At 42.8% G+C, this 25,217-nt stretch overlaps 1 protein-coding gene across 3 annotated transcripts in view; it reads right to left on the reverse strand.

Annotated features, from left to right (window-relative positions):
• LOC135541808 (serine/threonine-protein phosphatase 6 regulatory ankyrin repeat subunit C-like) overlaps positions 1-25,217 on the reverse strand; it is a 42,142-nt gene that overhangs the window by 3,457 nt on the left and 13,468 nt on the right. Inside the window, exons 9-27 of one of the 3 annotated variants that reach the window (XM_064968206.1) lie at positions 18,074-18,152; positions 17,666-17,780; positions 15,262-15,344; positions 14,909-15,026; positions 14,735-14,803; positions 14,464-14,604; positions 14,322-14,381; positions 13,791-13,902; positions 13,197-13,268; positions 12,668-12,869; positions 12,409-12,496; positions 12,125-12,242; positions 11,671-11,890; positions 11,442-11,529; positions 8,609-8,692; positions 8,326-8,471; positions 8,005-8,087; positions 3,695-3,777; positions 3,373-3,464 (exon numbers count right to left, since the gene is read on the reverse strand). In XM_064968206.1, coding sequence (XP_064824278.1) covers positions 3,373-3,464; positions 3,695-3,777; positions 8,005-8,087; positions 8,326-8,471; positions 8,609-8,692; positions 11,442-11,529; positions 11,671-11,890; positions 12,125-12,242; positions 12,409-12,496; positions 12,668-12,869; positions 13,197-13,268; positions 13,791-13,902; positions 14,322-14,381; positions 14,464-14,604; positions 14,735-14,803; positions 14,909-15,026; positions 15,262-15,344; positions 17,666-17,780; positions 18,074-18,152 — 2,053 coding nt within the window. Of the gene's footprint in view, positions 1-3,316; positions 3,465-3,694; positions 3,778-8,004; positions 8,088-8,325; positions 8,472-8,608; positions 8,693-11,441; positions 11,530-11,670; positions 11,891-12,124; positions 12,243-12,408; positions 12,497-12,667; positions 12,870-13,196; positions 13,269-13,790; positions 13,903-14,321; positions 14,382-14,463; positions 14,605-14,734; positions 14,804-14,908; positions 15,027-15,261; positions 15,345-17,665; positions 17,781-18,073; positions 18,153-25,217 lie in introns of all 3 variants that reach the window. The other 2 variants (XM_064968208.1, XM_064968207.1) reach the window with 2 other exon arrangements.

The raw sequence follows: 25,217 nt of genomic DNA on the forward strand, positions 1-25,217 counted from the left end.
TTTTGGCCTTCCTGTGTGACATCGGGTGCTGTAGGTGTCCTGGAGGACAGGTAGTTTACCCCCGGTGATGCATTGTACAGATCGCACTACCCTCTGGAGAGCCCTGCGGTTGAGGGCGGTGCTGTTGCCATACCAGGCAGCGATACAGCCCGACAGGATGCTCTCAATTTTGTGCATTTGTAAAAGTTTGTTTGAGTATTTGGTGACAAGCCAAATTTCTTCAGCCTCCTGAGGTGCGCCTTCTTCACCACACTGTCTGTGTGGGTGGACAATTTCAGTTGGTCCGTGGTGTGTACACCGAGGAACTTGAAGCTTTCCACCTTCTCCACTACTGTCCCGTCAATGGGGGGGGGGGGGGGGGTGCCCTTACCCCCTCCCTGTAGGCATCTCGTCGTTGTTGGCAATCAAGCCCACTACTGTTGTGCCGTCTGCAAACTTGATGATTGAGTTGGAGGTGTGCATGGCCAAGCAGTCATGGGTGAACAGGTAGTACAGGAGGGGGCTGAGCACGCACCCTTGTCGGGCCCCAGTATTGAGGATCAGCGAAGAGGAGATGTTTCCTACCTTACCACTTGGGGGCAGCCCGTCATAAAGTCCAGGACCCAATTGCACAGGGTGGGGTTGAGACCCAGGGCCTCAAGCGTAATGAGCTTGGAGGGTACTATGGTGTTCAATGCTGAGATGTAGTCGATGAACAGCATTCTTACATAGGTATTCCTCTTGTCCATATGGGATAGGGCAGTGTGCGGTGTGATGGCGATTGCATAGTTTGTGGACCTGTTGGGGCGGTATGCAAACTGAAGTGGGTCTAGGGTGACAGGTAAGGTGATATGATCCTTGACTAGTCTCTCAAAGCACTTCATGATGACAGAAGTGAGTGCTTCGAGGCAATAGTCATTTAATTTCAGTTATCTTTGCCTTCTTGGGTACAGGAACTATGGTGGCCATCTTGAAGCATGTGGGGACAGCAGACTGGGATAGGGAGCGATTGAATACGTCCGTAAACACACCAGCCAGCTGGTCTGTACATGCGGCTTGGGATGCTGTCTGGGCCGGCAGCCTTACGGTGGTTAAAACGTTTAAATGTCTTACTCACGTCGGCCACGGAGAAGGAGAGGGGGAGCCTGCAATCCTTGTGTCATTGTTCCATACAAGTATATACCGTGACGTTCTAAATTATTAAATTGAATAAAACAAACTTTGCAATGTCGTTTTTATGACGTGTGCCCCATGAAAAGACAGGTAGTCTTCACTATTTTTTGTTGGTCAAACAAAAAGGCTCAATTTGTAGCAAATGGAATTAGAGTTCACTAAATGCAATGCAAAGTTAGTTTAATGAGAAATAGGCTACAAAGAGCAACCAAAAGGTAGGCTGTTTTATTTGAATGGGGTTGGGGAGAAAGTACATCACGTGTCCTCAAGAATTAGCCTAGCTAGCTAGCTTCTCTAGGCTACTCCAGTCAAGACAGGCACTGTTATATGTGATGATAAATAATATTGTGTCTGCTAAAAGTTGGCTGCAGCCAAGTTGCCTTGGGTACGGCATCTCTCCTACGCAGTCTGCTCGCTGCCATCTGACCGGCCACTCAGCAGCTGCAGCAATAGAGCAGTGCTCAGGTTAAAAAACACATATTTGAGATATCTAACGTACTTTTTAAAAACACATTTCATGCAATTCTACAACACTATACATGTCTGGAGACATTATGAGAATCTATAATAGGCTATTACAAAAAAGACAGGGTAGACTATTCTGTTGACACTGACAAACTTTCAACAATAAAAACTAGAGGAAATGATTGTCCTAAACTTTCCAGTGGCACTGTCTCACCCAATGATAAAGTCAGTGAATATACACACTTATCGGGGATATGGCTGACATGCTCCACTAGTGTAAAGACATTAGTCCCTGGTGTAGCTTACTAATACGAATAAACTACACTACATGCTGAAATAATTTGAAAGGATCAATTCGGAATATATGTGACTTTTGTGTTTAACCAGTGATTGAATTTTGAAATATTGTGATGGGCTACTTCAGAAGATTCTCACCCAGAATGACTCAAAGCTGTAATCGCTGCCAAAAGTGATTATAACTGTATTGACTCAAGGGTGTGAATACTTAAATAAACAAGATTACTTTTATTTTCAATACATTTTCCAAAAAAATCTAAAAACATATTTTCACTATGTCATTATGGGGCATTGAGTGTTGCTGGTTGAGAAAGAAAATACATTTCATGAATGTTGAATTCAGGCTGTAACACAACAAATGTAGAATAAGTCAAGGGGTATGAATTCTTTCTGAAGACACTGTATAAATTTTAAGCCAGCCTGATTGAATACTGGCCCAACCAATCTGGCAGAGCATCAACCCAGCCAGGCCCTGCAGTGGCTTTGACTATGCCTCACCCAGAGGGGTATACTACAATTGAAGCAAGGGTTTTCTAAAGCCAGCCAGCTTCAGTTAGCTTCACATTCCAGCTCAGGCGGGCAGGCAGCCTAGTGGATAGAGCGTTGGACTTGCAAGCGAAAGGTTGCAAGATTGAATCCCCGAGCTGAAAAGGTACAAATCTGTCGTCCTGCCCCTGACAAAGACAGTTAACTCACTGGCCCTAGGTCGCCATTGAAAATAAGAATCTGTTTGTAACTGACTTGCCTAGTTAAATAAATGGAAAATAAAAAATATAAATAAAATTCATACTTCAACGGTAAATATTGCTCCTCCGCCTGCCGCTAATCTAGCAGGCTTGTAGGTGCTCATGCATGTGGCTATTCGAATGCCAAACTCTTCATTGAGACAATGCTGAAACATCAATCCATGGGCGAGTCAGTGCCACATTGTCATTTGTGCCGAAATCAAAATGAAAGAAAAGTTATCTTGCAAATTTAGCAGCTATGGTGTGAAATAAGCTTGAAATGACTTATCATTAATGATGTGCTCATCAATCCACGTGCACCTTTTTTTTACCCAAATAATTGTATTAAGTCATACACAAGTTTTACTGTGTGAAGTTTCAAATGCATTCGTTATTATTAAATGTGCTAGGTATTTTAACAATTTTTTTAGCACACAAACCATTTGATTAACAAAATATTGAAATCCGTAGTCTTCCTCAAATGAAGGGCATGATGACAGTCCTCAACTCGCGGCTCGGACACTTCATTCAGGGAAAATTGAGTTAGTCATGAGTTAGCCTGCCCTGGAGCAGGTTAGTTCTGAAGGATTCATTGCCATAGAAATGCACCTGGCTAAAAGGTGAGCCACTTTCGTGGTACCGGTTATCCCGAGTTAAACTCAGTTAACGAAAGTTACCTCGTACGTAGGATAGGGCTCTGGTCTTTTTTCACTAACCGACACTGGTGACTCACCCTCCTCATCAACTGCCATCACGGCTGCCCCCCGGCTGAGCAGCACCTGCACCACCGTAGCCAGACCATTCCTCGCAGCGATATGAAGGGGCCTGAGGAGGAAGAGGGAAGAGATAAGGGATAGACACCTGGGTAAACAAATCGCTAGGTTATTACGGTGTTAAACAGCCCCAGCTTCAACTCTAACTTGTCCCAACTCCTGGAGTTAGGAGTCACACCATTTGAGAGTTGGAAAGAGCTGAGTGAGAGCTGAAGCTGGGGTTTTCTACAGTGTTGAACAGTGTCATTAATGAAAGGCTGAGTAGCTGAGATGATGGCTCACATTTGCAGTGCACCGTTTGTTGCATTGATGAGGGAGGGGTCACTGATCTCTCCCAGGATTAACAGGGCACACATCTCATGAGCCTGCCGGAGGAAACACATTAAGTAAGTAAGCCTTGTCCAAACCAGAAAGGCTCCTGCTCTATGGGCCAATCTTCTGTCCCTGTAGCGTGAGACAGATTGATGTACCAGTTCCCCCTGGACACTACGCCAGTCTGTCGCCAGGAAACACTAGGATTGGAACATCTCGTACTCTGATGGTTAAACTCAGATGGAAACACACATGCCATTTCCCTGCCACCTAATTTGTGCATTGGTATCAACAGAAATAAGAATGGGCAATCTAATGGATAAAGCACTTTTTCCAATGATATGTGGATCTATCATGACTTTGACTGATGGTTTCCTGTAGAGTTGTTGGGGCCAGTTTTTAGATAACTTGTTGTGCATTTGGCTACAGTGGGTCAGAATTCTAAATAACAGAGGGTCGTGTGTCAGCTAGATATATGATGGAGTGTCTTGCCTTGCTGCGGGACTTGAGTGACCGAGTGAGTGAGTAGGGATGGGCATTTTAAATGTTTTTATTATTCGAGTACTTGCACAATTTTTTTTGAGCACCCAATTGAGTATTATTTTTAGAACACAAGACCCGCACCGGAAAACAATGTGTGCATTTATCTACAGGTAACTGACAAATAATGGAAACACTTGAGTAAATGAGGGATACAAAGTATACTGAGAGCAGGTGCTTCCACACAGGTGTGGTTCTTGAGTTAATTAAGCAATTAACATCTCATAATTCTTAGGGTCATCACAGATTATCCATTATATTGACTAGATATTCAAGTGGCCACTCTAACAATGAAAAGAAATGTCTTCAAAAATGTAAGGGAATCGGGAGGATGTAAGATCAGGTGGGACCACTCAAGCCATCTTGTGATGGGAAACAAAATTGATATTTACATATCTGGATATATTTTTTTTTACAAAATATTGTATCGTTTTGACAATATCACAATATTATTTTTTACACTAGTTGACTGTACCTCCACCCAAACGTCAAAGTGTGTTCTCTATCTTCTTTTTAAATAGGGAGCCAATTGTTTTCAGCACTTTTATTTCCATGACTGATCAAAACTCTTTATCATGGCTCTCTCTTGTCCCTCTGTAGCAGAGCAATGTTTAGAACATCAAATCGCAATAAAATCACAGTATCGAATCACAATACATATCGTAATGTGACGTCCTTGGCAATTCCAAGCCCAAGTCTCTTCCTTCCAATAGTTACAGACATATGTAGAATCTATGCCAAGGCGCATTGAGGCCGTTCTGGCTTGTGGTGGCCTACCGCCCTATTAAGACACTCTGTTGGTGTTCCTTTATATTTGACCTGTATATGCTAACAACGCTACTGGGTTTTTCACGCTCTATAGTTTTCCGTTTGTAAAGAAGGATCCACCACCCAAAGAACATCAGGCCAACTTGACAACTGTGGGAGGCATTGGAGTCAACATGGGCCAGCATCCCTGTGGAACGCTTTCCACACCTTGTAGTCCATGCCCTGACGAATTGAGGCTATTCTGAGGGAAAAGGGTGGGGGGGGTTTGGTATACTCAGTGTAAATTCGTCAATTAAAACTACAAGTGCCATTTAAGATTCATTATTTAACCCTTAAGTTTAAGATGGGGGATGGGGGTACTACTAAGCCATATGGTTGAGTTTAGCCCATACAAAGGCATTGAATAACAGATTCACTCCATGGAGCAACAGATAGAGCCCCCCCCCCAAAAAAAAAAACAAATCTAAAGGAAGTTTGTTTTTAAGTGTCTATCCTATATCTGAGGTATATATATATATCTGAGGTATATATATATATATAAAAAAAAATCAGGAGATATGAATATATATATATTTTTTTACATGTATTTAACCCCTTATTTTTGTTAATAAACAGTCTCCATATATACAGTACTTCCATAAATGTTTGACTGGTACCGGGGGACCTCCAGACGAGTCTTGCGAGGATTGTGGCTGTCCAAGAGCAAAACAACCGACATGTACAGTACATGTTCACCTTTACACAGATGGGTCATATCAGTGTGAAGGCTAAACTGTTCGGACGCTACAGACAATTTTGTGAGAAGACCGATTTTCTCATGGTCTGACAAACACCGTTCCAGCTCTGTCACCTTTCACCGCAGAGGTAGAAGTATTGCATAGGTGGCGGATTCACACCTATCCAATGCAAAAAAAACTGATATCTCTAGCTTAAACTGACAGATTTAATGGGGATATTTGTATTATGTTAATTCCATTTCTGCAGGGGCAGAAAACAAGTCAGTATCTGGTGTGACCAACACTTGCCTCAAGCAGCGCGACACATCTCCTTCGCATTGAGTTGATCAGGCTGTTGATTGTGGCCTGTGGAATGCGGTCTCCCTCCTCTTCAATGGCCTACTGGTTTGAGCGTTGGGCCAGTAACCAGAAGGTTGCTGGATCGAATCCCCAAGATGACAAGGTAAAAATATGTCATTCTGCCCCTGAATAAGGCAGTTAACCCATTGTTCCCTGATAGGCCGTCGTTGGAATTAAGCATTTTTTCTGAACTGACTTGCCTAGTTAAATAAAATAAAAAATAGCTGTGAAGTTGTTGGATCTTGGCGGGAACTGGAACACGCTGTCATACATATCAATCCAGAGCATCCCAAACATGCTCAACAGGTGACATGTCTGGTGAGCATGCAGGCTATGGAAATACTGGGACATTTTCAGCTCCCAGGAATTGTGTACAGATCCTTGCGACATGGGGTAGTGCATTATCATGCTGAAATATGTGATGGCAGCAGGTGAATGGTACAACATTGGGCCTCAGGATCTCATCATGTATCTTTGTGCAATCAAATTGCCATCAGTGTTTGTTGTCCAATGTTGACATCAGCAAACCGCTCACCCACACAACGCCATACACGTGGGTATGCAGTTAGACTTAATGCCAAATTCTATAAAACGAAGATGAAGGCAGCTTATGGTCGAGAAATGAACATTAAATTCTCTGGCAACAGCTCTGGTGGGCATTACTGCAGTCAGCATGCCAATTGTACACTCCCTCATAACATGAGGCATCTGTGACATTGTGTTTGCGTGACAAAACTGAACATTGTAGTGGCCTTTCAAGTAACATGCCGTTTAATCAGCTTCTTGATATCTCACACTTGTCAGGTGGATGGATTATCTTGGCAAAGGAGAAATGCTCGTTAACATGGATGTAATCAGATTTGTGGCCAAAATTGTGATGTAAACTTTTTGTGTGTATGGAACATTTCTGGGATCTTTTATTTCAGCTCATGAAACATGGGACCAACACTTTACACTTTATATTTTTGTTCAGTGTATAAAGTTAGTGAAAACCATTTCTAAGATGCATAGTAAGTTTTTCCAAACGCACTTCACTCGTGCATAAGAGAGGGAGGCTTGTGCTACCAGTGCTGGCACATGCGCAGATCAAATACACCGCTGAGATGCGATTAAGCTGTTTACATGTCCTAATCATTTGAAAGTTTGCTCAGAAAATCAGGTTTTGTTATTGGCGTATGCTTACTTCCTTTATTACCTTACGTCGATTCAGATAAGCAGAGTAAGGTGCTTATATTCAAAGACTCAATCATGGACAAGGAGAGTTGAGGAGGCTGCTTCGCGTGATGTGTTGTGGTCTTCCTTCTTGGCTGTGTGCGGTTGTCTGTGCCTCCCCGGAGGCCTTTTTCTAGGCCGTCATTGTAAATAATAATAACTTGCCTAGTTAATTAAAGGTAAAACAATGAATAATGCCATACTTGGCTTTCTGCCATAATCAGTTTAATATTGAATAATTAGTGTGCATACTCAATTATTTCAAAATGGCAGCTCGTTGTTGGAACACATATTTCCCTACTTCAATCAACCAGAGAATGTAGCTTGAGTATGTATCCCATAGATACATTTTTAATAGGCATTTATTTCTGAGCGCAAGTGAGAGAGACACGGAGGGGAAAGGGAATTTATGGTTAAGAACTGTGTGACGCTTGGCTTGGTTTCCTTTTTGTTGTGCCCCGGAAATGCACTTGTAAAAATGAAAACACCAGGGTCAAAGCAAATGAACGTTGTCTTAAAGACCAAAAAATAAATACATTCGGGTTAAAATGTCATTTGCACATTACACCAAATTGTAAAAATAATAAGAAATATAATCTCTGGTTAAAGATTGAGTTTTGACATGCGTTTGAGTACTCATGCCTATGAGTGAGTGAGTGAGCGATCAAGCATGCGTGCTCCCACCTTGCTGCAGGCCAGGTGAAGGGCGGTGTTGTCGTTGACATCCAGCAGGGTCAGGTCTGCCTTGGCCTGGTGCAGCAGGACCTCTGTTGGGTTAACACATCTCTAACAATTACACAATCATCAGTATCATCATCATCGTTAAGCTGCAGAACAGTCCACAACAAGCTTCCTCCAGTTGCTATAGTCACTATCATTTCATAAATACATGTAATAAATTAATATAAAATAAAAACAAATGACATATCAAACTAATAAGACTAAATGTTCAGTTTTCATATTTACTGGATCAATGATCACATTTCCTCATCTCTGGTCACTCACCGACGGCTGCAGTCTGTCCGTTGTTGGCGGCAACCATCAATGCGGAGTGTCCGGTGGTGTCCACCGCATTGACCTCTGCCCCCTGAACCAGGGCCAGCTGCAGCCCGGCCACACTCTCTGAATAGGCAGCTGCGTGCAACGGGGTCCTTCAGGCACAGCCCAGGTCAGCCACAAACAGGCAGACAGACAGGTAAGCAACAGTGGCAAGCTGCAATACACTAGACTAGAAAGATCACTGTACGAAAATGCATAGGAAGAAACTCAACATAGACATGACACGCACCTTCCTTTGGCATCTCTGATGTTCACCATCTGAGTTCCAACGGTCTCTACCAGTAGTTCAGCAGCACCATCATGGCCATTTATTCTGGAAAGGAGCAAGAAAACATCCTCCAGCTCTCTTATCAAAAAGGAGAGCAACATTCTGATGGATTCAATGCCAGAGCTGATCAACTGATAGAAGAATACAGACACCAGAAGTAGTGCTGTTTGATTATAAATGCACAATGCATTATGTGGGTTGAATTTTGTAACACAGAATAAAAGTCTTATGATGGTAGTAACTGCCCATTACTACTGATCACTTATTTACCATAATTTATTCACATGACTTTAATAAAATATTTCAGTTGTGTATATTACATTTATTTTACAAGATGATTATTATTTAATTCCATGTCATCATCTCATCTCTATAGAGCTGCAGTATATGCTGTCTGACAAAATCTTAGAGTAGTTCTTCAAAGTAAATAAGGCATACTTTTGAGACTGCTGAATACCAACTATCAATCACTTACAGTTTCCCAACTCCGGTCCTCCAGTACCCCCAAAAGTACACATCCAAATCTCGAGCTTTGATAACAAAATAGATCAGTTGGTGAAGCACTTGCGAGGCACAGCTGAGCATAAATTAAAATAATGAGCTTTTTTATTTGACTGGACTGATGGTACCTGCATCTGTTGTGGAATAATCAGAATTGGTGGATAAACATAGGTAAGATGTTTTATATTCATCATATGATTATAAGTTACTTCTCATCAAGAATGTTATTTTTGTATAATACTGTGGCAGGGTTGCAGTATCTGTTCTATGTCAAGACTAAGTTGCATGGGCCGCAGAGAGGGGAGAGGTCAAGGGATCATCAAGCGTGTATCTCTTGGCTCCACAATGTCTGTGTGCCAGTCAGTGTGTCTCTGTGATCTTGTCAAGATAGGATGGATTTGATATATGCCTGTTGATATGGAGGATTGGTTTATGGTTCTGAGTTTGAGGAAGGAGACAAAGCTGAACAATGAATTATGCCGATGCTGTCTTATCCTGTGTATCTTTGCTATAAAGGATACCATTTGCCATTATGTTGGGACTCTCAACTTTTCATTAGAGATACTGAACTGTTGAAAGTCAAAATGCTATTGCAATGTGGAAGGGGCTCTCAGAGAATTCATTGAGAGACACTGAATTACCTGAGAGTCACATGATTGTGATAGAGCTCATATAATTAAAGACGGACTTTGATAACTAACTCTGACTTGTGTGTGGGTTTGCGCTCATGATTTGGTAAATAGAGGAAATTTCCACGACACATCTCATGGTCATGATGCATTCAAAACAACTGGGAACTCTGAAAAAAGGAGGCCAAATCAAGATGTCTGTGAACTTCAGGTCAGAAAGTCAGAGTTCTAGAAAGATGAGTTTCTGAGTTGGATGACCATTCAAACCAATTTTTCCCAGTGGGATTTCGTTTTCCCCCCTATAGTTCCCAGTTGTCTTTAATGCACTTAAGTCGGAAATGTCAGAATTCACAGTTTTTTTGAACAGGCATTAGTCTCAGTGGAGTGAGGGAGAGAACAGCAGAGGGTCCACCTCTTTCTTCCTTTCCTCTGGGTGAGACTGATCAGAGAGAGGGGACACCGTCTACCACCTGATGTTCAAACTGAAGCCGCAATGCATCTGCCTCATGCACAAATTCATATTATTCCTATGACCAGGGAAAGTGGAATTCTCCTCCATATTAAAATAGCTGCTAATAATAATAAAAATGCAGGGCTATCGATAGACTTGGCTACTCATTCATTGCAGTGCGAGTGGCAGTAGAGAGAGAAGTGCGCTGTGTTTGTAATAGTGTTGAATACAAAGTGCTGACAGTGATGAATACAAACTTAAACATGAACTCACACATAAAAACAGAGGCTCTTTGCTGTAATGTTTGACAGTCTTTCTGTGGTCATGGTTTTAAAAGTTATTAAATCTTACGTAGGCTAGTATCAAACTTTGCTGTGGCCGTGGAAGCTGCAGGTAGCTCAAATCACTATGCCTGTCCGATTGAGTAGGTGCACTCAATCCAGTCACAGATCTCCCGGTCATCCAGGTAGGTGGAGTTTGTCTTTTCAGACAAATCAAATAGTTCAAAATGGGAACACTTTGCCGGTGCACAGGGCTTCTGATTGAAATACACCTCCAGCCAACATCGCAACACGGAAAAGAGAAAGGGAAAAAAGAGCTGATGGCTTTATCGTCGGCTTTTCTACACAAATGTTTGCTGATTGACTAGGAATGCCTTGAAGATCGACCAGTCTATCGTGATTGACTAGGAATGCCTTGAAGATCGACCAGTCTATCGTGATTGACTAGGATTGCCTTGAAGATCGACCAGTCTATCGTGATTGACTAGGAATGCCTTGAAGATCGACCAGTCTATCGTGATCGACTAGGAATGCCTTGAAGATCGACCAGTCTATCGTGATCGACTAGGAATGCCTTGAAGATCGACCAGTCTATCGTGATCGACTAGGAATGCCTGGAAGATCGACCAGTCTATCGTGATCGACTAGGAATGCCTTGAAGATCGACCAGTCTATCGTGATTGACCGGTTGGTGACCACTAATGTTGAATACTGGCCTGCTGGAAACTACAACTCCCTACTACTGTGCACAGTCTAGGTTTGATCTGATTTCTAAAAGAGAAACTGCAGTGAGAAAATGCGTGTTGAGCTCACAGAAAAAGACTAAATGGAATTAAAATAATTGAACAGATGTTGGTCGATAAAGTAGCAACATTTCAGTTAATCAATCAGCACTACCTAGAAAGGCAGGGGGAACCTGTCGTGGTACTCACAGAGCACAGTGCAATGGGGTGAAGGGGTTTCCTTCCTGTATGCTAAAAGGTTTGTGGTCAAGAAAAACATCCAAACAGTCCTCGTGCCCTGAAAGAGAAAAAAGATGAGTCAGACAACGGTTCACAGTTTAGGAGCAACGAGTTCTCTCCATGCCAGAAAGCCAAATCCTATACTTTGTGAGTTATTCACCAGGGTTATTTGTAGCCCCTCCATGAAGGCGTGTCTCACCGTGGTAGGCTGCCCAGTGGGCGGGGGTGTATCCGCTGTAGTCCAGCAAGGAGTCCAGGGGGTCGGTGCTTGTGGCACCCTGCAGCAGGCTGCGCAGGAGCTCCATGTGGCCGCAGGAGGAGGCCAGGTGCAGGGGTGTACGTCCCCGGGACTCCCTGCACAGAGCAGAGGCCCCGTGCTCGAGCAGGGCCGACACACAGTCCTCACAGCCCATCGCCGCCTGGAGGAAGAGACAAAACAGTTACAGAGGATGAACCCATCACTGCCAAGAGGAAGGAAGGACAGAAGGAGAAAAGAGAAAGGAAAGAGAAGAGAGAGAGCGCCGCGAGACGGAGAGAGCGCCGCGAGACGGAGAGAGCGAAAGAGAAGAACAGATGAAAGGCATAAGTGTTTCGAACCACCACAGTAGGTTGGGCAAGGTAAGACATTATATACACATGGTGGAGAAACTCACAGCTCTGTGTAGAGCAGTGCGGCCTCTCTTGTCAGCGGTGTCAGCCCCGGCTCCTTTCTCCAGCAAGATGTGGACACAGTCAGTGTGACTACCCAGAGCTGCCAGCATCAGAGCCGTCCTGCACACGCGCACACACACAAGGTTAAACAGGGAACACTCTACTAGAGCATTGTTGTAAAGAAAAAAAAAAAAAGAAAAGCTGACATTGCAGGAAACTAGAAAATCCTCTGTCCTTCCATTCTTGTGGGTGCACATAATGTTCAATAAATTAATGAGTCACTCACTGTCCCTGTATGTCAACAATATCGATGACGTCAGCCTTCTCTCCTCGGTTGACCAGCATGAGCAGACAGTCTGTTTGGCCGTTGGAAGCTGAATGAGGTGACGGAGACGGTCAAATTTTGAGACAAGCACATACAATTAAGAGCAGAGAGAACGCAACACAGAGAGGAGTGAAAATATGAACATGTGCTCAAACATATACAAACACCAAGAGGATCAGAATCTAACAACCACCCAATAGAGTGCAACATAGACACACACCTGCGACATGAAGCGGGGTCCACTTGCGGCGGCGCTCCTTGAGGTGGCAGGAGGCCCCGTGGGACAGCAGTACCTCCACGCACTGAGCATGTCCCCGCTGCGCTGCCAGGTAGAGGGCGGTGTGCCCCCCCGCATCCCGAACATCCAGACTCACCAGCGTCTCAGACAACACCCCCAAAGCCTCACAGTGACCATTATACGCCTGTATGAGGGAAAAGGGCAGGGAATACAAGACTGTGAGAATGGCAGTGGGTCACTGTGTTAATGGGATATTTATTTCACTCTAACTTCAAAACCAGCACCTCATAACAGTGTGAGAATGGGGGTCATGCGGATAAATGTGTCAATGAATTGGGTGACTGTGGTAAATGGATAGTTCACTCAAACTTTGAACTGGCACTGTAGAACAAAGAGAGGGCCGAAATAAAACTAATTTAACAGGCTAATCAGAAGTTAAACCAATAGACAGTACAATGAAACGGAACGTCGGGCCAGAGGAAACGAGGCTAAGCGGGTGTACTGTACTCACGGCTAAGTGCAAAGGGCTAACTGGAACACTGCTCTCCACGTCTCCCAGACAGTTGAAAGACATCTCCAAGAGCTGGGGAACAGAGGGACAAAGGGAGGAGTTTGCAACCTGTACATACCATTTACTAAGATCCCTGCACTTCCCAAGGGAAGCCAGAAAACAGTACACATTCATCTGAGTTTATCCCTGTGAAGAGGAAGCAACAGTAAATGATGTACCGACACTTTACCAACAGCCAATCTCAACTCTTCAAAAGGGGTGGCTGAAAAGACAACTTAATTACAAAGGCCATTACCAGTTCCAAAGCCTTACATTTCAGAACCATTTTCATGTACAACTTTGGATGCATCTCAATACTCTAAATGTATGTATTTTCCTCTTCTTTATCTGCACTGATCTGAAATCAACAGCCTAGTGAAGGCAATATGGTTGGATGTCTACTAGGACTTTGCAGTCACTTGTCCTGTTGTTTCATAGTGCAGACGAAGACGAGGAGGGTAAGCCCCTATTGAAAAGACACCATGATTCGGTCTCATCTTTCCCGGTATGTCTGTGGCACGCACACACTGGTAGTCCCTCCTCCTACTGACTCACCAGCTCCAGGTTCTGCTTGTTTCCGTGGGCTGCTGCATAGTGGACTGCGCTGTAACCCTTGGTGTTCCTCAGAGATGGGTCAGCCCCATTATCCAGCAGATACTCTAAACAACTACACATACAAAGGGGGAGAGGACAGACATGTTGGTTATGTCAACCAACAAACTGTTGGATACACAACTACATTAACACAGAGAATAACAGTGAAAGGTCAATCAACAAGCCGCCAAATACATGGGCAGGTTAACCTTAACTGCAAACCATTGCCAAAAATAACACATTTCTAAATGGTTCCCATCTTCTGAGAAAGCAAAATGTTAGGGCTTGGTTAGATTGTTTTTATCAAACATAAGACATGCAGACTATTTTTTTAAATTTTTTTGCCTTTATTTAACTAGGCAAGTCAGTTAAAAACAAATTCTTATTTTCAATGACAGCCTGTTCAGGGGCAGAACGACAGATTTGAACCTTGTCCGCTTACTAGTCCAACACTCTAACCACTAGGCTACCCTGTCATGGTATGTGACTTACAAAAAGGCCTCCTTGGCCCTCTCCTCACTATGGTGTCCAACTGAGTAATGTCTGTCCACTCTGAAACAAAAACAAAATGTCTATCAAATTTTGCTCTAGTATCGTTTAGCCCCCCCCTGTGTGTGTTATCTGTGTGTCTCACCGGCGGAAGGTCTGCGAGGCAGCGGCATAGTGCAGGGGGCTGCAGCCCTTCTGGTCCAGCTCGTTCACCTCGGCACCAGCACTCACCAGGGAAACCGTGCACTGGTAGCTCCCATTCGCCGCAGCGTAGTGCAAAGGAGCTCTGCCATGGGAGACGGGAGAGAGAGAGGAGAAGTCACACTCACAGGAGAAGAGAATTAAATAGAATTCACTGAATGACAAAAACATTACGGGGAAAAACACATTTGTTGAATTCTAGAATGAGACCACACCTTCCCAATGTGTCCTTGTTACTCAAGTCGGCACCACTGCTCAACAGCAAGTTAAGACATTCAACGTTTCTGCCATCAAAGAGAGAATAGAAATACAAATGAAACGATTTTACAACCACTACCAAAAAGCTAACTCTTCATTGAAAATGTGTGTGCGCGGGTACGCGCGCTCACCCTCCAGAGGCAGCGGCGTGCAGGCAGGTCCTCCCCGAGCTGTCTGGGGTGTTTATGTCAAACCCGGCTGACAGCACGTGCTCGTTGCTCAGAGATGATACAATGCTGTACAGCTGACCTGCAGAAAGCACAACACAAAACAGGAAGTGATGTCATACGTGGTGACCACATTGGTCTGTTTCCTTACATGACACTGAATGAGGAAAAGCAAGAAGTTAAAGAATGTGTTGTATGTAAATGCCCTCTCACATTCGATCTGATAGAGCACTACTTAGGTCAATTTGAATGTACACCTCCATGAAACTTGATTAGTTTCAATCATACAGTTTCCATGGCTGTGTCTAAAGGCTTACCTGAGGAGAGTAACTTGCGACAACAGTCTGAAAACCCGTAGAGCACAGCCAAATGCAATGGAAACATCCCATTAATCCCTTGCCTAGAGAGAGCAAGGAGAGCGATAGAGGAATATATGAGACCATGAAGGAGATAGTGCTAACAGCAGCTTCTCAAATATGTAACACACAATGAACAAAAACACAGTTCCTTTGGAAAGTATTCAGACCCCTTGACTTTTTCCACATTTTGTTTGGTTACCTTACAGCCTTATTCAAAAATGTATTAAATACAACCATTTCCTCAGCAATCTACACACAATACTCCATAATGTGAAAACAGGTATAGAAATGTTAGCATACATGTAAACAAAAAACAGAAATACCTTATTTACATAAGTATTCAGACCCTTTGCTATGAGATTCGAAACTGAGCTCGGGTGGATCCGGTTTCAAGTGATCATCCTTGAGATGCTTCTACAACTTGATTGGAGTTCATCTGTGGTAAATTCAAATGATTGGACATGATTTGGAAAGGCACACACCTGTCTATATAAGGTCTCACAGTTGACAATCCATGTCAGAGCAAAAAACAAGCCATGAGGTTGAAGGAATTGTCTGTAGAGCTCCGAGACAGGTTTGAACCAATCAGGCCTTTATGGAAGAGTGGCCAGACGAAAGCCACTCCTCAGCACATGATAGCCCGCTTGTTTGCCAAAAGGACACAGAACATGAGAAACAAGATTCTCTGGTCTGATGAAACCAAGATTGAACTCCTTGGTCTGAATGCGAAGCGTCACGTCTGGAGGAAACCTGGCACAATCCCTACAGTTAAGCATGGTGGTGGCAGCCTCATGCTGTGGGGATGTGTTTCAGAGACTGGGAGACTAGTCAGGATCAAGTACAGAGAGATCCTTGATGAAAACCTGCACCAGAGCACTCCAGACCTCAGACTGGGGGCGAAGGTTCACCTTCCAAAAGGACAACAACCCTAAGCTCACAGCCAAGACAACGCAGGAGTGGCTTCGGGACAAGTCTCTGAATCTCCTGGAGTGGCCAGAGCCCAGACTTGAACCCGATCTAACAACGAGAGACCTGAAAATAGATGTGCAGTAACGCTCCCCATCCAACCTGACAGAGCTTGAGAGAATCTTCAGAGAAGAATGGGAGAAACTCCCCAAATACACGTGTGCCAAGCTTGTAGTATCGTCATACCCAAGAAGACTCGAGGCTGTAATTGCTGTCAAAGGTGCTTCAAGAAAGTTCTCAGTAAAGGGTTTGAATACTTATGTAAATGTGAAATTATTATTTTGTATTTTATATATTAGCAAGAAAAATATAAAGAACAGTTTTGCTTTGTAATGATGGGCTATTTTATGTAGCTTGAGATAAAAAAAATGATTTAATCAATTTTAGAATAAGGCTGTAACCTAACAAAATATGGAAAAAGTCAAGGGGTCTGAATACTTTCCAGATGCGCTGTATAAACGAAACATGCAATAATTACAAAGATTTTACTGCGTTTAAGTTCATATGAGGAAATCAGTCAATAGAAATCAATTCATTCGGCCCGAATCTATGGATTTCACGACTGGGAATACAGATATGCTCCTGTTGGACACAGAAACCTTAAAAGAAATGGACCTCACAATGGATGGGCCTTAGGATCTCGTCACAATATTTCTGTGCATTCAAATTGCCATCGATAAAATGTAATTGTGTTTGTTGTCAGTAGCTTATGCCTGCCCATACCATAACCCCACCAGTGGGCACTCTTGACAACGTGGACATCAGTAAACCACTTGCCCACATGCCGTCATACACTTGGTCTGCGGTTGTGAGGCTGGTTGGACGTGCTGCCATAGTCTCTAAAATCATGTTGGTGGCAACTTACGGTAGAGAAATTAACATTCAATTTTCTGGCAACAGGTCTGATGGACATTCCTGCTGTCAGCATGCCAACTGCATGCTCCCTCCAAACTTGAGACATCTATGGCATTGTGTTGTGTGACAAAACGGCACATTATAGAGTGACCTTTAATCATGTTGTTTAATCAGCTTCTTGATATTTCACACCTGTCAGGTGGATGGATTCGCTTGGCAAAGGAGAAATGTTCACCAACATGTATGTAAACAAAAGTTGTGCACAACATTTTTGAGAAAAACTCAGCTCAGCTCATGAAAAGTGGGGCCAACAATTTACATGCGTTTACATGCGTTTATATTTTTGTTCAGTGTAGGAGAGATTTGAGTTTTGCTGCTAGTTTTGTTGAGAGGTTCATTATGTTGCATAAGTAATGTGAGAGCTGATCCTCTGACATTGAGAAGAGACATTCTGCTTTTGCCATAAAGAACGTCTACAGTGGAGTTCTGTGTCTGTTCCGTCACTCACCTGATTGTGTGTGTGCGTGTGATTGTCTCTCACCTGGCCGTGTCAGCACCATTAGTCATCAGGGTGCTGATCAGCAGCTCGTGGCCGTGCTTAGCAGCAACGTGAAGAGGAGTATTGCCATATTTATCTACACAGTCGATCTCCCCACCTGCACAGAGAGGAGAGAGGGGATGTGGTCGGGACAGAGAGGAGAATTGCACAATACTGTTTTTGACACAGCTATGAGAAGCTATGTGGCTGTTGGAGTTGGTGGTTGCTATGGGCTGGTGGGGATGAGTGTTGGGTATGTTTGGGTGGTGCACTTATATAGAAGTTTGTTACCCAAAATACTGCAGGCACTTTTCACAAACACCCTATCACTGTGTAGTGCGTGATAATGTTGTATTCATTTTTATAATATTACAAATATTACTATTATTTTGGATGTGTGTGTGTGGTTACCGTTTTGGATAAGGATTTGGGAGCGAGTGAAGCGCCCGTGAATAGCGGCCATGTGCAAAGGACTCTTCCCTTCTTTACTCTGTGAGAGAAAAAGAGAACACACAAACACAGTTCATTGTTAGGTAAATAATTAAGTTATCTTAAACCTCTGTTGACTAAGACCGCGTCCCAAACGGCATTCCATATACACACATATAATGTACTAATATTGAGTTGCACCCCCTTTTGCTCTCAGAAGAGCCTCATTTTGTTGGGGCATGGATTCAATAAGGTGTCAAGTGTTCCACAGGGATGCTGGCCCATGTTGATTCCAATGCTTCCCACAATTGTGTCAAGTAGGCTGGAGGACATTTGGGACGGTGGACCATTCTTGATACACATGGGAAACTGTTGAGCGTGAAAAAAAAACCTTGTGCCTTGCTGACACCTACTACCCTACAAAGTTCTAAGGCACTTAAATATTATGTCTTGCCCATTTATCCTCTTAATGGCACTCATACGTCTCATGGCTTAAAAATATATTTTTTAACTTGTCTCCCCATCATCTACATTGATTGAAGAGGATTTAACAAGTGACATCAATAAGGGATCTTAGCTTTCAAATGGTTAGTCCATGTCATAGTAAGAGCAGGTGTTCCTAATGTTTTGTACACATTGTGCTTGTGCATATACACTACCGGCGTACAGAGACCCATTATCAGCAAACATTACTCCGGTGTTCCAATGGTACGTTGTCTTAGCTAATCCAAGATTATCATTTTAAAAAGGCTAATTGAAAGCCCTTTTGCAATTATGTTAGCATAGCTGACAACTGTTGTGCTAATTAAAGAAGCAATAAAAACTGGCCTTCTTTAGACTAGTTGAGTATCTGGAGCGTCAGCATTTGTGGGTTCGAGTAAAGGCTCAAAATGGCCAGAAACAAAGACCTTTCTTCTTAAACTCGTCAGTCTATTCTTGTTCTGAGAAATGAAGACTACTCCATGTTAGAAATTGCCAAGAAACTGAAGATCTCGTACAACGCCGTGTACTACTCCCTTCACAGAACAGCGCAAACTGTCTCTAACCAGAATAGAAAGGAGTGGGAGACCCTGGTTCACAACTGAGCAAGAGAACAAGTACATTAGAGTGTCTAGTTTGAGAAACAGATGCCTCACAAGTCCTCAACTAGCAGCTTCATTAAATTGTACTCGCAAAACACCCGTCTCAACGTCAACGGCGAAGAGGTGACTCCGGGATGCTGGCCTTCTAGGCAGAGTTGCAAAGAAAAAGCCATTTCTCAGACTGGCTAATAAAAAGAAAAGATTAAGATGGGCAAAAGACCACAGACACTGGACAGAGGAAGATTGGAAAAAAGGTGTTTTGGACAGACTAATCTAAGTTTGAGGTGTTCGGATCACAAAGAAAAACATTTGTGAGACACAGAAAAAATGAAAAGAAGCTGGAGGAGTGCTTGACATCATCTGTCAAGCATGGTGGAGGCAATGTGATGGTCTGGGGGTGCTTTGGTGGTCATACAGTGGGAGATTTGAACAGTGTAAAAGGGATCTTGAAGAAGAAATTCTATCACTCAATTTTGGAGTCCAATTCCATACCCCGTGGACAGCGCTTAATTGGAGACAATTTCCTCCGACAACAGGACAATGTCCCAAAGCACAGCTCCCAACTACGCAATAACTATTTAGGGATTCTTTCTGGTATTCTTTCTATAATTTCTGGTATTCTTTCTATAATGGAGTGGCCAGCACAGTCACCGGATCTCTTGAGCTGTTGTGGGAGCAGCTTGACTGTATGGTGCGTGAGAAGTGCACATCAAGCCAATCCAACTTGTGGGAGGTGCTTCAGGAAGCATGGGGTTAAATCTGGTTAAATCTCTTCAGATGACCTCAACAAATTGATAACTAGAATGCCAAAGGTCTGCAAGGCTGTAATGACTGCAAATGGAGGATTCTTTGACAAAAGCTAAGTTTGAAGGACACAATTATTTCAAATTTTAAAAATCATTATTTATAACCATTTCAACGACTTGACTATATTTCCTATTCATTTTGCAACTCCTTTCATGGAAAACAAGGACATTTCTAAGTGACCCCAAACTTCTGAACGCTAGTGTATATACAGTGGGCTCCAAAATTACTGGCACTGGCAATGCACAAACGATGCTTAAACAAATATAAACAATATAATTATTGGGATAAAAATCAAAATACCAACATGTGAGAAATACTGTACTTTATTAATGTTTCAATGGAACCAAACAAAATTATTTATTGATTTAATTAAAAATCTGTCTTCCAAATCATGGTTTCACAATTAATGGCACCCTTAAAGATTAATGTAAATAACATCTACCAAAATTAAACCACAAATTAAATTCCATGTATTTAAGTTTATCTAAGTCTTAACCTCTTGGAACTCTAGGGGCAGTATTTCATTTTTGGATAAAAAAACGTTCCCGTTTTAAACAAGATATTTTGTCACGAAAAGATGCTTGACTATGCATATAATTGACAGCTTTGGAAAGAAAACTGCAAAGATATTATCCGTGAGTGCCACAGAACTGATGCTACAGGCGAAACCAAGATGAAACTTCAAACAGGAAATGAGCAAAGTTTTTGAAGCGCTGTTTTCCAATGTCTCCTTATATGGCTGTGAATGCACCCTGAACGAGCCTACAATATCTGCCGTTTCCCCAAGGTGTCTGCAGCATTGTGACTTATTTGTAGGCATATCATTGGAAGATTGACCATAAGAGACCACATTTACCAGGTGTCTGCCCGGTGTCCTCGAAATTGGTGCGTAAACTTCAGCTGCAAGTATTTTTCCATGTGATTGAGAGGAGAAAGCAGACTTCCACGAACGATATGTCAATGAAGAGATATGTGGAAAAACACCTTGAGGATTGATTCTAAACAACGTTTGCCATGTTTCAGTCGATATTATGTAGTTAATTTGGGAAAAAGTTCGGCGTTTTGGTGACTGAATTTTTGGGGTTTTTTTGGTAGCCAAACGTGATGTACAAAACGGAGCGATTTCTCCTACACAAAGAATCTTTAGGGAAAAACTGAACATTTGCTGAGAGTCTCCTCATTGAAAACATCTGAAGTTCTTCAAAGGTAAATGATTTTATTTGAATGCTTTTCTGGTTTTTGTGAAAATGTTGCCCGCTAAATGCTACGCTAAATGCTACGCTAGCTATCAATACTCTTACACAAATGCTTGTTTTGCTATGGTTGAAAAGCATATTTTGAAAATCTGAGATGACAGTGTTGCTAAGTGACACATTTGGAGGGATTTTGGACCATTCCTCTATGCAGATCCTTTCAAGATCCTTCACATTCTTGGGTTTGCTTTTATCAACTGCCCTCTTCCACTCAGCCCACAGGTATTCGATTGGATTGAGGTCTGGCGACTGAGATGGCCATGGCAGAACATTGATTTTGTTTTCACAGAAACATTTTTGTGTGGATCTTGAGGTATGTTTCGGGTCATTGTCTTGTTGGAAAGTCCACCTACGGCCAAGTCCCAGCCTTCTGCCAGAGGGAACCAGATTGTCAGCCAAAATTGCCTGATACTTGGTAGAGTCCATTATGCCATCAATCTTAACCAGTGCCCCTGGACCTCTGGAATTGAAACAGCCCCAAAACATCACTGCCCCCCCCCATATTTCACTGTCGGTATGAGGTGCCTCTCCTTGTATGCATCTCTGTTGACACCAAACATGCAAATCTGAATCTGACAAAAACGTTCAATTTTGGTCTCATCTGACCCGAGCACCTTCTTCCAGTCATAATTTAAACAATGTTTGGCAAACTCCAAGCGCTTGCGTCTGTGTCTTGGGGTCATTAAGGGCTTTCTTCTGGCAACCCTTCCAAAAGCCTGTGGATGTGGAGGTAGCGTCTGATGGTGCTTTTTGAAACCTGGTGACCCAAAGACTCCACCAAGGCCTGCAATTCTTTCACAGTGATTCTTTGGGATTTTGTTCCTTCTCTCACCGTCCTCCACCCCATCCTGGGGGGCAAAATGCATGTGTCCTCTACCCGTGAGGTTTTCAACTGTTCCATATCTTTTGATTTTTCTAATAATTGCCCTGACAGTTCTCAGTGGTATAGTCAATCGTTTGTGGATCTTCTTGTAGCCATTTCTAGATTTATGAAGTCTACGACCATCTGTCTCTTTTGAACTGACAGTTCTATTGTTTTCTTCATAGTGTTGGATGACAAAGGGATATTGCATGGCTGTTACCTCATTTTGATGCCCTAGTGAAACAGGAAGTGATGTAATGGCTCAATATAGTTCCTTAACCTCTTGAAACTCTAGGGGCGCTATATCATTTTTGGATAAAAAAATTTAATCGCAATATTTTGTCACAAAAAGATGCTCGACTATGCATTTAATTGATAGCTTTGGAAAGAAAACACTGACGTTTCCAGAACTGCAAAGATATTCTCTGTGCGTGTCCTAGAACGTGAGCTACAGGCAAAACCAAGATGAAACGGCATCCAGGAAATCAGCAGGATTTTTGAGGCTCCGTTTTCCATTGTCTCCTTATATGGCTGTGAATGCGAGAGGAATGTGCCTGCCCTTTCTGTCGTTTCCCCAAGGTGTCTGCAGCATTGTGACGTATTTGTAGGCATTTCATTGGAAGATTGACCATAAGAGACCACATTTACCAGGTGTCCGCCCGGTGTCCTGCGCCGAAATTGGTGCGCAAACCTCAGCTGCAAGTATTTTTCCATGGAATTCAGAGAAGAAAGCAGGCTTCCACGAACGATATATCAATGAAGAGGTATGTGAAAAAACACCTTGAGGATTGATTCCAAACAACGTTTGCCATGTTTCGGTCGATATTATGGCGTTAATTCGGAAAAAGTTTGACGTTGTTGGTGACTGAATTTTCGGTTCGTTTTGGTAGCCAAATGTGATGTACAAAACGGAGCGATTTCTCCTACACAAAGATTCTTTCAGGAAAAACTGAACATTTGCTATGTAACTGAGAGTCTCCTCATTGAAAACATCCGAAGCTCTTCAAAGGTAAATTATTTTATTTATTTGGTTATCTGGTTTTTGTGAAAATGTTGCATGCTAAATGCTACTCAAAATGCTAAGCTAGCTTAGCATACTCTTACACAAATTAGTGAATTGCTATGGTTGAAAAGCATATTTTGAAAATCTGAGATGACAGTGTTGTTAACAAAAGGCTAAGCTTGTGAGCCAATATATTTATTTCATTTCATTTGCGATTTTCATGAATAGTTAACTTTGCGTTATGCTAATGAGCTTGAGGCTATAAATAGAATCCCGGATCCGGGATTGCGCGACGCAACAGGTTAAGAAAAGGCTAAGCTTGAGAGCTAGCATATTTATTTCATTTCATTTGCGATTTTTATGAATAGTTAACGTTACGCTAATGAGCTTGAGGCTATAACTGGATACAGGTTTTTTTCGTAGCCAAATGTGAACAAAACGGAGCGATTTGTCCTACACAAATAATATTCTTTGAAAAACTGAACATTTGCTATCTAACAGAGTCTCCTCATTGAAAACATCTGAAGTTCTTCAAAGGTAAATGATTTTATTTGAATGCTTTTCTTGTTTTTGTGAAAATGCTGCTGGCTGAATTCTAGGCTTATAGCTATGCTAGCGATCAATACTCTTACACAAATGCTTGTTTAGCTATAGTTCAATAGCATATTTTGAAAATCTGAGATGACAGTGTTGTTAACAAAAGTCTAAGCTTGAGAGCAAATATATTTATTAAATTTCATTTGCGATTTTCATGAATAGTTAACGTTGCGTTATGCTAATGAGCTTGAGGCTATAACTAGGATCTCGGATACGGGATTGCTCGTCGCATGAAGTGAACCTTGTCAAACATTACAGGAAAAGACTCCATGCTGTTATCCTTGCCAGAGGTGGTTGCACTAAGTACTTCCGGCGCCGGCAGAGATGGCCGCCTCGCTTCGCGTTCCTAAGAAACTATGCAGTTTTTTGTTTTTTTACGTGTTATTTCTTACATTGGTACCCCAGGTCATCTTAGGTTTCATTACATACAGTCGAGAAGAACTACTGAATATAAGAGCAGTCTCAACTTACCATCAGTACGACCAAGAATATGACTTTCCCGGAGCGGCTCCTGTGTTCTGCCTTTCACCCAGGACAACAGAATGGATCCCAGCCTGCGACCCAAAACAACGACGTCGTAAAAGAGGCAAACGAAACGGTCTTCTGGTCAGGCTCCAAAGACGGGCACATTGCGCGCCACTCCCTAGCATACTACTCGCCAATGTCCAGTCTCTTGACAACAAGGTTGATGAAATCCGAGCAAGGGAAGCATCCCAGAGGGACATCAGGGACTGTAACGTTCTTTGCTTCACGGAAACATGGCTCACTGGAGAGACGCTATCGGAGTCGATGCAGCAAGCTGGTTTCTCCACGCATCGCACCGACAGAAACAAACATCTTTCTGGTAAGAAGAGGGGCGGGGGCGTATTTCTTATGGTTAACGAGACATGGTGTGGTCACAACAACATACAAGAACTCAAGTCCTTCTGTGCACCTGATTTAGAATTCCTCACAATCAAATGTCGACCGCATTATCTACCAAGGGAATTCTCTTCGATTATAATCACAGCCGTATACATTCCCCCCAAGCAGACACATCGATGGCTCTGAACGAACTTTATCTGACTCTTTGCAAACTGGAATCCATATATCCTGAGGCTGCATTCATCGTAGCTGGGGATTTTAACAAGGCTAATCTGAAAACAAGACTCCCTAAATTGTATCAGCACATCAATTGCACAACCAGGGCTGGTAAAACCTTGGATCATTGCTATTCTAACTTCCGCGATGTATATAAGGCCCTGCCCCGCCCTCCTTTCGGAAAAGCTGACCATGACTCCATCTTGTTGCTTCCTGCCTACAGACAGAAGCTAAAACAAGAAGCTCCCACGCTGAGGTCTGTTCAACGCTGGTCCGACCAATCTGATTCCACGCTCCAAGACTGCTTCCATCACGTGGACTGGGATATGTTCCGCACTGCGTCCAACAACAACATTGACGAATACGCTGATTCGGTGAGCGAGTTCATTAGAAAGTGTATTGAAGATGTCATTCCCATAGCAACGAATAAAACATTCCCAAA

This window comes from Oncorhynchus masou, chromosome 6, assembly GCF_036934945.1.
Source record: "Oncorhynchus masou masou isolate Uvic2021 chromosome 6, UVic_Omas_1.1, whole genome shotgun sequence".
NCBI classification, from domain to species: Eukaryota; Metazoa; Chordata; class Actinopteri; order Salmoniformes; family Salmonidae; genus Oncorhynchus; species Oncorhynchus masou.